Source organism: Passer montanus, unplaced genomic scaffold (genome assembly GCF_014805655.1).
Source record: "Passer montanus isolate IOZ18808 unplaced genomic scaffold, ASM1480565v1 scaffold21, whole genome shotgun sequence".
Classification (NCBI taxonomy): Eukaryota; Metazoa; Chordata; class Aves; order Passeriformes; family Passeridae; genus Passer; species Passer montanus.
The window spans coordinates 11040027-11057182 of record NW_024366703.1 but is presented as its reverse complement, the minus strand read 5'-3'; the positions used below and the strand labels follow the sequence as shown (position 1 = coordinate 11057182).

Sequence of the window (17156 nt, the reverse complement as noted above, 5' to 3'; positions counted from 1 at the left end):
CCTCCTTAGATCATCTATGCACCAATGCTCACATATTAAACTGCAGAGATGGAGAGGAAGGGACAGAGCAGGGAAGAGATGTGGAACCTTGCTATGTAATGCATGCTAATTTAATTATGTGCCATCATCAAAATGGATTAGCTGTTTCAGCCCATCAGGAAAGTCTAAACTTCCACCGATTTAATTAACCAGGCTGAAAATCAGATGAACAGAAAATAAAACTATCATTAGGAGCAATTACTGATTACTTAAACATAGTGCTGCCAACCAGTTTGTAAATAAAACTAGCAGCCCCTGGAAAATTAGATGGAATTAATTGGAGGTAGGGAGGGGGAGAAATATATACTTCTAAAGCTTTTGAGGGTCAGGCAGGCCCTTTTATGTTGACTATTAGTGTTTGGAGCTTTGGGAGGGGAAAACACAGCACAATAACCTTCCTCCCAACTCTGCTGAAGAGCAGTCCTCCTCCCTCCTGAACCTTCCCTCCCGCGCACACAGCGCTGCTCGGGCTGATGGCCACCGGGGAAGCAAAGACTATCACGACTTCTCATCCCTGCTTTTTCAACATTACACTCTCCCAGCTCTTTCATTTAGTTTGGCTTTTAAAGGTGGCTGCTCACTCCTCCACTTCTCCCTCTAAGACAAATTCTTGAGGCCCAATGACAGCATTAGGACACCACCTTCTCCTCACATGGGATGGTGGCCCTCGCCTCTCCTCCACCCCACCAAAAAGCTAAGGATGGATGTTTAACTGAAGTGCTTTCAGGAATCTGCTGCCTAGATGAAATGCTCTCCTACAGAGAGTGGAGGAGGAGCTACACTGACTCTTGATTTAGGACCTCAGTATTTGAACTCACCTTGACATGGAAGCATTGACGGTCAGAGCTGTTGGGTAAGGGTGGCGGAAACCCCCTGTCGTGATTGGGTACACTGGCTGACCTTGCCTGGAAAAAAAGAAGGGAGAGAGAGAATGAGAGAAAGGAAAAAAAGGGCTTTAAAAAAAAAAAAAGAGAACAACAAAAAACTTCTCTCTGCACAGTAAGCTTTATTCTCATTTGATCAGAACAAAAATCTTGGGGATTGTACAGCAAGGATCAAAGGAAAGAAACACAGAACAATTTGAATGCCATAAATCTGATAGGAATGGCTAATTAAATTTTATAACCTCTGCTTATGTCAATAGAGACCCTCTCCCCAAGCTGAAACTAGGTGTTTTGTTGTAATAATTAAAGGCGAAGTCTCGCTTGCTTTAATGGAGCCATCACACTAATTGAGGGCTACACATCCAAAGGAAAACAATAATGAATGTAAATTTATACCAAAATAAAGTACAGTGAATCAAAGGACTTCAGTTGCGCTTTGGGCCTCTTTCGGTATTTAGATCTCGGTGAGAAAACATTAAATTAACAGAGCTTAATTTGTAGCCTTTTGTCAGATTAACAAGTGTTGACAAGAGTTACCGGGGGAGAGTCCCCAAGAAGTATTGTGGGTAACCAATAGACAATCACACCTCATTACAATAATTAAAAAATACAGCAACATGCAAAACAGCATCCTCATGAAAGACACGCAACTTTTTCTGATGGAGGTTTGTCTGTGCTGGCTAGCTCGTTTCATCTGTCCTTCAAATACATCATCTGACTGGGCAGGATGCTTTTGGAGTGGGTACTATGCCAGAAACATGCAGGCCAGTGGAGGATAGATGGGTTGGGAAGTTGATGGTGAAGTGCAAGAGGGAAGGAGTGGGGAAATGAAAAACTTGGGTTACTTCTGCCAAGTTGGCCATGATACTCTCCTAGAGCAAAAGCCAATGTGATGGTGCCACCCCTCAACAAAAATCACTGGGAGAAGCTGTAAGAGCTGTGGGTAGGCAAGCACACCACAGTGTTGACTTGTTCTAAAGCAGCAGGGATGGCAGAGTTGCCCAGAGACAGAGGTGGTCATTAGCACCTGTCTGGTGAAACTGGCCACACGTGGCATCATTCACGTGCTTTGGCAGCCATGGCATAAGGTGCAAGGACAAACTTGTGTCTGCACACTACAGACACACACATGAGCAATGGGACATAGGTCAGGGACAGTGAGGAGTTTCTTCCCTTCACTCTCATGTCTTTCATGTCACTAACTTTTGGCACTAGCTGAGTGTATTTGTTTCAAACATTGAGGTGTTGCTGTGCAAACTTGAGCTAAGGAGCTCACATGTAGTCTACAACTGTTCAGGGTGTCCTTTGGAAAAGGTAAATCACCACAAACTAGGAGGAATTTCAGATTTCATGGAGACCAATGCTTTGGGTTTTTCTTCTGCTCAAGATGTGCTCTTCTGGATAAGCAACATTCAGCAGAGAGGTGATGGACATGCTTCACCCTCAGGGCGGGGGAACATCTACCCAAAATAGCTGCATGACCACCCACAAGGAAGGCCAGAAGCTCCACCTCTGCTGCATCAACACTTTTATGCTTGAGAAAGGCCTCCAAGGCCCCTGATGCCACCACCTCTCCTTGCCCAAGACTTGGGGATATGCAGTGACCCCCTGCTCTCCTGTGGGCTGTCAACTCCAGTTCCTCATGGAGGAATTTTTGGAGAGGTATTTTAACACAGCTGGCCAAACAACCTCAAGCAGGGGCAAACTATTTTGAACTTTGGGCAATTCATTTCTGTAAAAAATATTATCACCCCAAAATGGAGGAGGCCTGTTACGTGAGAAAAACAGGGTAACAGTCTTGATTTATAATGCATAGAACTGTTGTATCCAGCAGTGCAAATGGATTTTATAAGCATTTAAATCAAATATACTACACAAAAGGCTTATACAGTGCTTAAGTGTATTATAAACCTATTGAGAGATGGCAACATAAGAAAAAAAAGAAAATAAGGACTCAGTTACTGGTGGGAACCTCATACCCAGCAAGGCCCTGCAAGTGGGATCTGAGGAGTTGAAAACAAAACCAAACCCCAAACTAACTTTCCACTGCTTTTTTCTTAGCCAGTTTTAAAGTAAACTAATTCCTTTTACTTGTTTAAAATTCCATTCCTCAGATGCCAATTGCCAACTGCCCAGCCACATCTCATCTAGGAATGCTGCTCATGGCCAATGTAAAGCTCTACTGTTTCATTAGAAAAACAAAAGGGTTTTCAAAAGACAAGGCAAATTAAATTTAAAATTGCAAATCTTACAGATATGCCTCAGAGGATCTGTGAGAACCACCCTGAACCCCTAGAAAACCAAATTTGATAAAAACTCATGCAGTTGGGATGACAGCTGCTCAGGTTTGTTTATGACCACATGACCTGGCATATATCTTAATTAACCTTCATGAGGTGGGTAAATTCATAACACTCAATGAAGTGGCAGTTGGCAAACAAACTCAAACTCATCCCAATGCACACACACACAGACACATATATTTTTACATAAATTTTACACATCAGAAAAAGAAAAAAAGAAATTAAAAAAATGGAACTCCTTACTGTGGTACTAACCATCCTAGCGGATGGGGGATTTGTCCTACAGTGCCTGGTGATAATGGATAATAAGGAGATATATCTGGAGGATGTGGAGGCCTTGGAATTCCTATAGAAAAGGAACATAAAGCAGTGTCAGTATTGAAATGTGGAAATAAATAAAATATAAAGAAAAAACACATATGTTTCTAAATTTCTGACAATTTACTTTTATTACAGCATTTGTGCCTTCACTTAGGGTTTTCAAAGGCTTTTTCACATTCTCATTTCTTAAACAATAAAAAATTATGTTATTCACTCCCTCAGTCACCTCTCCAGAGATAATTATTTTTGTTATTTAGAATTTAGCAGTCTCAGATAAAATTTTGGTGTGATGCTGTATTAGATATTCTCTTAAATGTTCAACACAAAGATGGCCCCTGCAACAATTGCATGGTTATTTTAGTTTCAATGTCAGCCAAAAGACCACAGGCCCTACCCATGTGATGACTGGGTACTCAATAACATGGCATTACTCCAAAGTAATCTCCAGAACAAATTTAAAAGTCATTAAAATTGCAAATGGTGTTTGCTTTTGAGCAAACCTAGGAAAACTTTTCTGAAACCAGGAGTGGAGGTGAGGGCCCCTGGAAGTGCTTGGTAAAACCAGGGGCAGATGTTGAAGGCGTGCAGGGGAGGACAGAGAGCCCACCCCTCCTCTCTCTGGATGAGGTGCAGTTCCTACTCAGAAACCAGAAACAAGCCTTAAATATTAACGCTCCTTACCTTAAGAGAAAATAGGAATTACTCAGAGGAGTAAGGGTTACAAAGCTGGGTCTTTCAATTAACAAGCCAGGGCACAATTACACAGCAGAAGCAAAATTAAAACAGTGAGCATTAAAAAGAAGGGGTACTGTATTCAGGGCTAAAAACTATTTTTTAAGTCACTTGGGAAGCTTTTAATCTCTAAATTAAATCTCCTTGTGTGACATTTTCATGCAGGCATTGCTTTTTCTCCATTACAAAACCCAAACAGATTAACTGGGCTTTAACCATCCACTGAGCTATTTGCACACTTGAAAGAATGTTCACAGAAGAAAAGTAAACAGTCTACAGACGTTAATCATATGTTTTACGATAACCATTTAAAAGCTATTCCCTGTACTACCATTATTTAAATGAGAGGTTGACTATGCCATTCACTTGCAATATCCAGGGATGGTGAGATGGATTCCTTTCAAGCCACGTGAAGTCAGCATTAAGCACAATTAAAAGGGGGCCCCAGTTGAAGCATATCGAGTGACAACCAGCTAATGCACAGTCTCATTCAAGGGCTGGAGTTCAGATAAATTATCTGCATAAGTTAGGGCTGACACAGAGTGATTCCTTTGACATGAATTCTGTTTCTGATGAACTTCCCAATTAACTAAATGGGGTTTGGATTAACAAAACCAAAACCACTGTCACTAGGAGCTCAGCGCAGCCTGGAGAAAGAAGATTGACACTGTTTGACTTCTTTGGGACCTCAGGTTAAAAAGGGACTCTTAAAAAGTTAGAATAACATGTAAATTCTACTCTGTAACACCAATAAATCTAGTCAGGATTTTACGTGGTGCTCTATATTCAAGCAGAGTGCCCTTCAGGCTGAACTTAGAGCTGGGTAGACTTACATTGGGGAAAAGAGTTGCAAGTGTAAAGCTGGAGCTAAGTAGTTACAGTGGATGAAAATTCAACATTATAGAAGAAAAATGGCTGAACTCCTGACACAGAAACAATGGGATTTGGGGAATTAAAAGAGATTCATTTTGAAACCGGTCATGACCCACCACCTTTAAAATTCCGGCTGCAATTTTGTAAGTGCAGATCACAGAATGTACATGTTTAATTCTCTGGGTCGTGCATGCAAACCAAGCACTGGTAGACTGAACTACCAGGTGGGGTATCATGCTTGCACAGAAACACACCTGCAAGAGACCCCACACATGCAACTCTGGTGTCACCCTGCAGAAGCTCTATGAAAATTCACCCAGTGGGTTTCCTTCTGAAGTCTAATTGGCTTAAAAAGAAAGTATTTTGTCTGGGTTTGACATTTTACATGCCCCCTTTGGTGCTCCAGCAAGAGAAATCCATTCTCCCACACTCCTCTCCCCTAATGTGCAAAAAGGGAAGATCCACCCACTCCCTCTGAAAAGAAACCCCAAAATACTTCCCACCTACCTGTTTTGGGGTCTACGTCAGCTGGTAAGTGTGGAGGAGGGTTTCCTGGTGTGAAGTGCTCATTGCTGTATGTGATAAGCGGCGTAAGAGGGTGTACATGGTGTGGGTGCTGCACAACTGGCACTTTGTTAGACTGTCAAGAGAAAAAGGTTGACACTGTTAGAGCAGTGCTGGACATCCTCCCACTAAAGCACGAGGAACAAGACACAAAAATCTGAGTAGCCAGGATTTCGATGTGATCCTCAGGCTTTTCCAGATTCCTTCTTGGCATCACCCTTGCAGTTTTCCCACCCTCTTGCTTAAAACCTCCTCACACACTTTCCCTGCTGTTGAGGTTCTTTAATCTTTTTGACCTGTCATGCTCCTGTATGGAGCAATAGCAATTCTTTAAAATTTTTCCTTTTTATTTTATAATCTTGTGCTTCACCTCCAAGATGCTGGCAGACTCCACAGTGAGGGGCTGAGAGAGTCCCCCATTTAATTAGCAAGAGACCCAAATGCTCAATGACCTGTAGGTCTTTTCCTCTCCCCTTCCTGTTCTCACTCTCAGTTCTGCATTTTACTGCTCATTGCAAATACTCCAGATAAAAAGCCTTTGTAGTGCTGGAGTATTCCCTTCATCAGCAAGCATTAAGCTGACAAGCGATCACCTGAATATTTTATATATATATTTTAGAAGAGCTGATTAATTATCAATTCATCAGAGAGCGCTAATAAATGGAAACTGGATACTGATTAATTAGGCTACTAAAATATTCAGCTATATAAATAATGGCAAAACCCCCCAGATAAAGCCATTGAAATTAACACTCTTCTAGGGGGAATAATCACATAGATATCATGAGATTTTCCCCATCACATTCCTGGCTCTGGGGGTAAAAAAATATTTTTCTCAACAACAATTTAAAAAAAAAAAATAAAAAGGAGTGAATGAATGAAAGAAAAAGGCAGGCTGAACTGTAACTTACCCTTACAAGATCACAAAGAAAAAATTAAGCTGAAACCAGCTGAACCACTGGACCATTTACTGCGAGTAATCCAATTGCAAAAAACCCTATTCCCCATAGAGGATTTTCACTAAAATCCTACAACAGGGACATTTAACCAGATTAGGTACCAGCAAAGATAAAGAGGCTGGTATTAGATGATGAATGGATTAGAGTCAGGTTTCATTTTAGAATGTGTCTTCATTTCCTTTTATTACTTTAAGTAAGGAACAACTTGCATTAACATCAAGTAAAAGGAATCACATTAAAATAAAGCAGTGATACCATGGTGGCCGCGATAGCGCCGCTGCTGTTCAGGGTCTGCCAGCACTCTCCTGCTCACCCTCCTGCTCCAGGATGGCCCTAAGCCCACTGCTCACTCCCCAGCACCCCCAAACACACACACACCCCCTCACCGTGCCACCTTAGACAAGCCATTGCTATTATCTCAATCTGGCTTCCAATGCTCTGAGCTTCCCTTACAAGCATTTCAAAAAGAATTCAGTTATTCTTTGGGAATGAGCTTCTAGACTGTGGGGAAGGAAGAGGGAAGACAAACTGGGAGCAAGGAGGAAAAGAAATATCTGTCTTCCCTGAATAAACAAGAAGTCCCTCCACCCTACTTTGGCCAAATGAAGAAGTTCCTCCACCATGCTCTGGCTCCCCCAGCCCCTGCCATAAGTGGCTATTTGGGCTCACTGCTTTGATAACTGCAGAAAAAAGTGTGCATCCAAAAGAAGCCAGCCAAGAGCTGTACTTGTGCTTCCCACAACTTCTCCTGGGTTCTTCACCACGTTCATCTCTTTCTGCCACCCTTACATGGGATGATTCCTCTCCACCACCAAGCACTTGGCACAGGGGATTCCCCTGACAAGTGGCCATCATGCAGGAAGGAATGTGGTCAATGACAGGTAATGCTATGATTAACAGCACGTTGTGCTGGCTGGGTTGTGGGTCAGATCTGCCAGCTGAACAGCCAAGGACAACTTTTGGCCATGTAGATCCATAATGGTTTCACATCAGGAGGAGATATGAGCATTTGGCTCTCCAAGTTCAAAAAGCCAAAGGAGATGCTCTAACCCAAAATCTGTTCTCATTCAAGTGAACCAACCCAAGCAGTCTGAAAGTAACTGAAAGCTCTGGTAAGGGTTTCACCTAACAAATTATATTTCACACCACACAAAGTAGCAGGCATCTACTCAACAACACAAGACATTATAAGCCAAATGACCAGTTGATGAGGTTCACAAAAATGATGATTTCCAATAAGAGCTATTTTTTCTGGCCAAGAATTGTGTGAACTCCTGCTGTTAGGTGAACCACAGTGTGGCCCCATTTATTGAAGAAGTTAATACAAGCTGTAGCTTTTGTGCTCTCCCAACACTATCTTCACATCATTGTAAACCTCACCCAGACCCTGACAGACATTAAGTGCTGTCTTCCACAGAGAGCTTATTTTCACAGAAACTAGAGCTGGTTAGTTAAAAAAAAAATAAGTAGAATAACATTAGCGGGCCAGACTTAAGCCAACAAACAAGAAACAACACGTGAGAGGAAAGCTGGACTGACATGGCTCCATCACCAAAACCAGATGTACCATAGAGGGTTACATATAAACTGTGGGAAACCACCACTCCTTGCTTTGATATACCAAGACTGCCCACAATATCTCTACAAAACAGAACAACTGCTAAATTGTGATGTATTGCACTTAACATGTTTCAGAGACAAATAAAAAGCAAAAGGAAAAACAAAAATCAACAATTAAGAGCTTGAACCTTAAGTCTGCAAATTTTTCCCCTGGTAAGTAATTTTTGTTTAGGTTACTACCATGCACTCATATAATAGTGCAAGGGTAGGACAACTCTTTTGCCACTCTGATGATGCTGGGGCAGAGGTGGGGTGGGGGGAGAAAGTACCAGGAGAAAGAGAGAAACTGTCATATACATGCTCAAAAAAATGCTCTCTGGGACAGAGGAGTGTGATCCACTTCCCAGTGAGTCAGTCTGCATCTGTACCACTACCCAGGAACAGGTTTCCATTCTGTTTTGCACTGTTTAGCACACACTGGGGAAAGGGACCATAACTCCCCTCAGAACAGCACACACAATTTGCAAGCCAAGCTAAACATGCATAATATGCTAAACAAGCTGCTCTTTAAAAGTACTGTCCCTCAAGTTAACTAAGCTTCCTTGGAAAAGAAAAATAAAGGACTATCTGGGAAAGAGCAGGATTAATCCTGCAGATGCATCTTCCTTTGAAGTCAATGGGAGCTCTGCCTGAGTAACAAGTGTGGTCCTAACCCCATCCACTGGCAATGAAAGGTAAACCACAGAAGCCATCAATAGGAGACACCCATTGGACGACTTTAGACATCCCCCTGCAAAAAGCAATATTCTCCAATGTGCATTTGTGAGCACTTTATCAAGGGCACTTTTAAGCTAAGAGCCATTGTGAGATGCAGGAGTTTCTCTGGCAAGTTGAAGAGCTCCATTTATGGCTCTGTCAGGCATGGGAAGGGGAGCTGCACTGGTACACACAGATTAGCATCAGGGCATGTGCTAACAGGACTGGAAAAAGTGGAGATTTGTAAAGACAAATCCCAGCACCTAAGAAGTACCAAGCCTTCTGCTGATAAATCACCCCTCTCCATTGAAAGCTGAGGTCTCATATCCTAAGTTAGAGGGCATGGTAAAGAATTGCAGAAAGAGAAGAGAAGTTTGCTTTTCTTGATAACTGCTGCCTGAAGCAACCAGAAGAAATTGTCCCCATAGGGGCTCTACTACTAAACCTCGCTATATGAATTTGAAATGCTTCTGGGAGTGCTTAAACACAGATCAGTTTAAACAATAATGGAGCTCTAGAACGAAAAAAATTCCCACACCAAAACCACAACAAATTTTGGACTGATAAATGTTTGAAAGGAGTACTGAGATCCATTTAGACTAAGTTCTGATAGGTGCCTTTAGGGAACAAAAAAACCTATCTGAACTTCAGATTTAAACTGCAGGGGATTGTGTGTATAAATTGCTGCGTATTAGTCTTTGTTGCATGGTAAGGACATTTCATTAACAGGATGAAAGATGCTTCTATGCGTATACAGCCCAATTTAATACACCCCACTGATGAATACTCCCCATTTATTGAAGAAGTTAATACATGCTGTATAAATCAATAGTTCCTAAGTCTCTGAAAGCAACATAGGACTTGCACAAGATGAAACACTGTATTGTTGAGCACACAAAGAGAAACCAACCTGTAAACAGGAAGAGTTTACGACTGCAATTTCTGCTTGCAAATTCATGGTTTGTTTGGCTTTGGTAATAAAACCACGGTATCATATCAACTCCAAGTCAGAAAAAACCATGCCAGAGACACCAGAGGACGTCCTCACAAGGATAATGTGGGGTTAGTAAAGGCAGGTCTGCACAAAAAGCCACCCAGGCTGAAAACAAGCCATCATGCCATGGCAGCAGCCAAAGCCTCCAGCCTCTGACTCCTTTCCAGTGCATCCCGAGGGCAGGGGCAGGCTCCTGCACCATCCCAGCCTGAAACTCCAGTAGCTACCAGCATAGCCCATGGAGCTGCACCCCTTTCCCTGACCTGGGTGGCCTTTGAAATGTCCTTCAAGCCCTGTGAGGCAGGGAGGTGCTGCAGCCCACCAGACACCCCTCAACCACCCACGACCGGGAGGGACTGAGAAGGTGATTGCACCCAGAGCCCAGAGCCCTGGCCCCTTCCTCCACCACCAGAGGAATGAGAGCTCTCCATCCTCCTTAAAACCTATTAATCACGAGACACTGAAAACAAATGGAGCTAGAGCTCCGCCTGTCTTTTTGCCATGTCCTCCTCTTCCCCACAGCTCTCCTTTTCCGCTGAAGAAAGATGGGCCCTGAAAGTGCTTTTATGAGCCAATACAATACAATAAAACAAAAGCAGCACAGAAGAGGGTTTGTCAGCCTTTTCCCCTCCTCCAGGGTGGATGCAGGTCGACAGTGGTCTTGAATTAGCAGGCCCTCCTGGAGATGCTGCCTGAGCTTAGCAAGCAGTACCATTCAATACCAGTTCACATTAAAAAATAGGTTTATAAACAGTTTCTATTTTCCAGATGATGCTATTACAGTTTTTCTGACTGTGGCCAGTGAAATGCTAACAGATGCTCCTGAACTGCTCTGCAGTTCCAAAGATACTCATAAAAGGAGTTTCTTTTTCACCCCCTCACCACCCTACCGCCCCACAAAAATCAGGAAATTAAGTTGCAAGTAAAGGCAAATCCCAAAATATTGCTTCAAACATTGAAACTTTTTTTCCACTTCCAGCAGAGTCACCACCACCCAAAGCAGAGCATCTCTAAGCACCACTGCACGTCTGGGGATCACCCACATCAGCAGCCACTCTGGGTGGCACCCCAAACTACACCAAGGAAACTGCATACAATTTAGGTTAACTGAGAAGCTAAAGCTAAACAAATCCACCACCTAAATGTAACTTGGTACTCATCCCCTTCCCAAGCATAAAAATTCAACACAAGTGATGAAGCCATTTCCAGAAAAATATCAAAGATTTAATTTTACCCAGCCCTGTTTCACTAGTGAAGTCACAATTTATTTTTTTAAGGATGCTTTCACACCTGACTAAGCATTCCTGAAAACTACTTCCCCTTGCTCCTTTATGGCTGATACAGTGGCCTGAGCCCTTTCTCAGTTTAATGTAGCTGATTCCTGCCTAAGGTCCTGCCCTAAGCTAACTGCCCATTGTAGCATGAGACAAGGCCTCCATTGATAATCACAACTCACCCTGCTGAAAAAAGGCTCATTTTCTTCTTTCACACAAATGATGACAGGAGCACTGACAACCATGTGCTGGGACAGTACCCTCCCCAGGCAGAACCTTAAAAAATAACCCCAAAAACCGTGCAACAACACCCACTGCCCTACCCTTAATATATAAATTTAACAAAAAAAAATGGTGACACAAACACACTTTGGCAGCCTTCTATTTCTTCCCCTTTCCCCCTGACCACTTCCCAGGCCAGCGAGTGCCTACCTGCTCCTGCAAGAACTGCTGGCTTTCAATAAAACCCCATGGTCTATTAGTAGTCTCTCAGACAAAACAACAAAATCAGCTTCCTGGCTCTAAGTGTCCAGCAATTCATTCATGAAAAGAATAATTTTGGTTTGTCCCCCTTTTAACTCAGATGAAGTGTCCCCTGAATACTGGAGAGCTGAGCCACTGTGCTTGACATTTTTCCACATCCTTCCTGCCAGGGTGCGAAGGTACCGAGGGGAGGGGGTGGGGAAATGAGGATTTAAGATGTTCAGGAAATTTCCACTTAATTTCGCCGAAAGGCAATTATGTGAAATGATCTGGTGACAATTAGCATACGCCAAATCCTCTAGTGTACAAGGGGAAGGACTGGGGTTTAGCTATCTAATTACCGCCTGTTAGTTCCGATGCAGGAGGATAAAACACACTACTAGTTAAAGATTATTAAGTGTGCTCACACTCTGCTTTCAAAGCTGTTGTGGGCTGTAAGTTTATTGCTATGGTATTTGGAGTGGGGTTTTTCTTTTTTTTTTTTTTTCTTTTTTTTTTAGTAAAAGAAAGGAACTTGGTGTTTTAAATACAAGTTGAGTGCTGTAGTCTTGGATAATGTGGTGTTACTCTAATTTCAGGTCAGACCCAAACTAGCACCTGCTACACAAGTGCATAATTTGAGATCCTTCGGCAACATTGGAATTACATTTACAGCAGTTAGATTTTACCTTACTTATTCTCTTAAGGCCTCACTGATAGAGAAAACACTCTGCTCACCTGCTCTGCCTCACCTCGGCATATGAATTCACGCACCAGTTACATCATCTACAGCCCAGAACTGTGGCCTGCAAGTATCCAGGCAAGTGTTACACTGAGTATCAACATTAGAGATTATTTGATCAACAAGTGGACTTTCCCATACCAGCAGGACAGAGTAGTGCTCAGTTCAAATTTCAGGTAATAAAGCACCCATATTTATTTCTTCCATTTCAAAAGGAGAGGCAGTTTCTTCCCCAATGTAACAAATACTCGGTGCTTTCTCTGCATGCTTTAGTTAATTTTAATTACTAGACAGATACCATGTCTGGAGAGCAGGCAAGCCTTCGTTCATTCTAACAAGGCAAAAAAGCAAAAACACTTGGCATATATTACATTAGAACTGAAAAATGTCTTTTTGCTAAGCCATACCAGCACAAGGTGTGCTGGATGCACAACCACCAAGCAAAGAGATGAGTGATACCAAAGCAGGTCTTTGGGAAATGGTCCTGAACACAAACAGGGTAGGGAAGGGGAGAGGCACAGAGCAATAACACAAGCACAAAAATTACAAGAAGATGAAAGCAGAGAAAAAAAGCAAATATAAGCAAAATAGTGCTTATAATTGCCCCGACAGACCTTGCTCCATGCTTTTGTGTGAATACCTAGTCATGCAATTTGATTTACTGCCCAACATTCTCTGAAATGCCTCATTATAAACAGCTTTAATTCTTGCTTATAAACCACTTATTTCAGCACTAGACAGACATACATACTGTAGGAGAAACGGCTCCTGATTTTTATTAGGTTATCTGATATTTCTGTCTACAGCAAGAACTTAAGAATGTAAGGCTGTTAAAAAATTTCAAGAAATGAAAGAAAATTAGCATGTATGCCTATACCTTCTTGTACTTGGTAATTTCAGTAATAACAGCATTATTAAAAAACTACCATGCACATACATGCTTTAAGATATGATGGCAAGTTTTCAGTACAGCTTTTTAAAATGCATCATCACAGCAGACTGTGCTCAACACCGATATGCAACATATTTAGCAAATGTATATTAAATTCCCTAACAAATAAGAAGGCTCTAAAAACTGTTTTCATTTTTTTATACGCTAAAAACATTGCATGCTGCACAATTAAGTGATGCAATCAAGTAAATCCAGATCAAATATTTCTTGCATAAATTAAAAAAAGTTTTCATAAAAATGTTATGTTAAATGCACATCAGAACTGAAACACCTTGCAAGTATTTCAGAAGAAAAGTAACAGGCATATTTACACAGTGCTGTCAGGCCTTTTGCCCCAAGTCCCAGTAAAAAAAAAATCCTCTAAAGGTAAAATGTTTGTGAGATCTCACCACCAGTTTTATAAAAGCTGCATATGCAAAAACATGCAGTCAAAGAAGAAACATCTAAATAACTGTCCTTTTAGATTAATTAATTTTAGACAAATTCAACAGAAATTGATCCCTTTTTTATATTAGAAAAGGCGAATAAATCAATTAAGCTAATCAGGCAAAGGTACCACAGAATACTGAAGTGATAGAAATCCTCCTCCTAGATTGAGTGACTCTGTAAGCAAGTCTGGCAGAGTTAGAAAAGGAAACAGCAGAAACTCAAGACTTCCACAAAACCAATAGTGAAAATGTGATGCATTGTAGAATTCTCCAATAAGTTTCTATTTTCTGCTTGCAAGTACGGGTAATACACAAAACAGGCTGAGGGCTAGCTTTACTTTCCGCAATATATAATAATAGGAGAAAGAAAGTCTCATGGATTTCTGACAGCAAACACAGAACCACGGCATTAAAACATGTGCTATCTCACATTTATCAGCGTTCAGTCTTATTTTTCATACTCCTTTATCCCTGGGTAAAATAATTCTTACCCAGTGTTCCTAAAATTTTCCCCTTTCACACTACAGCTGAGCTTTCTGAAGAACTCAGAAAATTTAACTGTCAACCAAACACAGGATCAAAAGCACCCAACAAATAGTACTGTGTACTATTTTTAATAATTAAAACAAAAAATCTCGTTTCGTGTATGACAAGAGTTAAACCATTCCATCTCCAAACCCCCTTAACTGTAACGGATGTGCCCTGCTACAAACCAACTTTTCTTCCTTTAAGAAAAAAACCCCAAAACCCAAACATTTTTACCTTCATGGTTTCAGAGTTTAGGAAATATCGTACTGAACTGAAGAAAGCTTTGAAGTGGCCCCCTCCGCCCCAAAGGAAAAAAAGAGAAGAAAAGCTAGTGATGTCATGGTCACTGTGTGAGTGCCTGACTGCAGATGTAACACAGCTCTACACGCGCACACACTTCTCCCTCGCTGGTAACCATTGTTCAGCAGCCAGGAATCAGCCCCCGAAACCTGCTGCACACCGGGCTCTGAAACACCGCCCCGCCAACACACCCCGATCCCACCCTGGATGCACGAGGAAAAAAAAAATCCCTTTCCCCCTCCCGCCCCCCCAAGCAAACCCCAAAGCCGGGCGGAGGGAAGGGCACAGAGGAGGAGTGCAACAACTGTCCCGCTGCACCATTGTGTCGCGACAGCGGCTCTGCCGCTCGCTCCTCGCCACTGCTGTCAAATTTAGCGGCATCGAAAAGTCGCGCTTCCCCCTACTAAAAAAGACGATTACCATAAAATAAATAAATAAAAACAATGTAGCTAACAAAGGTCACAGCTGGAGATGCTTGCTTGGTTTCTCACGCTCTCCCCCCTCCCCATTTTTTTTTTTTTGATTCCACACAGGAAGAAAGGGAAGGAGAGGGAGAGAGGAGGAGAGGGAGAGAAGTCACATCAGAAGTTCAATGGTCAAGACGGAAAGCGCGCACGCAGAAAGTGCTACTCACCCAGCAATTCAAATTGAGATGCCAGCAGCCGAACTGCTGGAAGAGAGAGAACCCAGAGGCAAGCGCTCCTCCTTTACCACTCAAATCTTCCATTCCCACTAAAATTGCATCCCTCGGGTACATAACAGCTTTGTCTTTCCTTCTGTTAACCTCAAAAACTTTTTTTCTTTACTGTCTAGATGCCAATTGTGCTGGCTTTGTATTATTTTCCTTGCAGCTTTTCTCCCTCTTTTTCTTTCCCCGCTCCCCCCCCTTCACTTAAAGTACTGGAAAAGCTGTCTTAAAAGATCAAGATGTCTCCAGTTTTTTGGCCTGGTGTTTTCTGAATGCTCAAAATCCACTGTCATGTTGGCTGTGAGAAGTGTCTTATTTCTAAATTGCCGGCTGCAGTTATCAAAATTTAGAGAAGCCTCCTGTCTTTTCCAATATAGCACTTTACCATCATCCTTCCAGGGAGTGGGGAAAAGACTTTCTCCCCCCCCCGCCCCCCCCCCTCCACGCAGGTATGTCTGTTCACAAGAGCTAAAATGCAGTTACTTTGGAAATCAATGACAATGCTACTCCAAGCCAGGTTGCGCAGGTATTACTAAGTGCAGCGAGGAAACGCCGGCCGGCCGTGAGGGAGCATGATCAGTTAAGTGTAGCAAGCAGTCACTTTATCTGCAAGATTGTCAAATCCCTCAAAACAAATTTCTTAGGGGGAGAGCTGTAAGGAAAGTGTATTTTCTTGTCATTGTAACACTGAGGTGACATTTGGCAGACCTTTACCATTAGCTCTGTTCTCTCCCCCTCCTCCCTTTTCCTTTAGTATTTAATATTTCTGTAAAACACTGACCTACTGCAACAGGGATGCAAGAGGAACTTTGAGATATGGTGCCCTGGTTACTGTATTTTCCCAAGCTGCTCCTAAATGAGAATTAACAGGGGCACCCGAGAGCATTGCTGAACTGAGCAAGGGTAAAGCCTTCTGCCCCGTGCCTTGCTCTTGCCTACAAGCACTACAAGATGCCCACTTCCTAAATCTGAGCCAGCTATCGCGGTCATCCGAGTTTTCCAAGAGTCAATCTCTCATCTCCTTTTCATCCTTCTCCCAAAGTTGTAAAGTAGTTACTCTGCAACAAGGGCGAAAGCCAAAAAGGGTGGTTTAAAAGGAAACAATTTGGAAAAGGCGGCTGCGTTGTTCCCCTCCTCACTTTCTAAGCAAATTTGTCAACACTGATGGATGCCGCACGCACGGGGAGCGATCGCCATGTGGGACGGGCGCTGCTGCAGATGAGGCACTGGAGGAGACCAGTTGCAAACACTTGTGTTCCCCACGCACATCTGGCTGATCACACCAACGAGTTCTCTCCCCCCTCGTCCCCAAAGAGTGAAACAACAGGACCAAATAAATATAGGGGTAAAGATAAAACTGTTTCAAGGAGGGAGACCTCGAGTGCATCCAACTTTGCCTTTTAAGCGGCAGTTTAATCTGCGGGGGCCACGGGCTAAACAAAATATAACAAACGACAACGAAACTCAAACTGGTACCCAGGCTCCGGGGGAAAAAAAAAGAAGATGAGCAGAAGAAGTAAAAGGGGGAAAATCTGTGCAGTCTCTGTCTGCCGGAGCCCCGTCCCTGGTCCTCTCCCTGCGCTGCTCTGGCCTTCGCGTGTGCAGTGTCAGCCAGCAACCTCTAAGGCCCTTAATACCAAAACAAAACCCCACGATTTCCCTTTACACGGCAATAACAAAAGCAACGAGGCTCCAGTTTGACAAGTAAAAAGCCCCAACAACACGGCAGCTAATTGCCTTCCCTCCCTCTATTCACAGCAGCCACCACACTCCAGCGGCTGCCTTTGTCCCACGTGC

General features: G+C 42.7%; 1 protein-coding gene across 16 annotated transcripts in view; it reads right to left on the bottom strand.

Moving 5' to 3' along the window:
* TCF7L2 (transcription factor 7 like 2) overlaps window positions 1-17156 on the bottom strand; it is a 171943-nt gene that overhangs the window by 20391 nt on the left and 134396 nt on the right. For 13 of the 16 annotated variants that reach the window (XM_039708861.1, XM_039708863.1, XM_039708859.1 and 10 more), the window contains exons 5-7: window positions 5660-5792; window positions 3470-3572; window positions 858-944 (exon numbers count right to left, since the gene is read on the bottom strand). In XM_039708861.1, coding sequence (XP_039564795.1) covers window positions 858-944; window positions 3470-3572; window positions 5660-5792 — 323 coding nt within the window. The remainder of the gene's footprint in view (window positions 1-857; window positions 945-3469; window positions 3573-5659; window positions 5793-17156) is intronic. The other 3 variants (XM_039708858.1, XM_039708860.1, XM_039708873.1) reach the window with 1 other exon arrangement.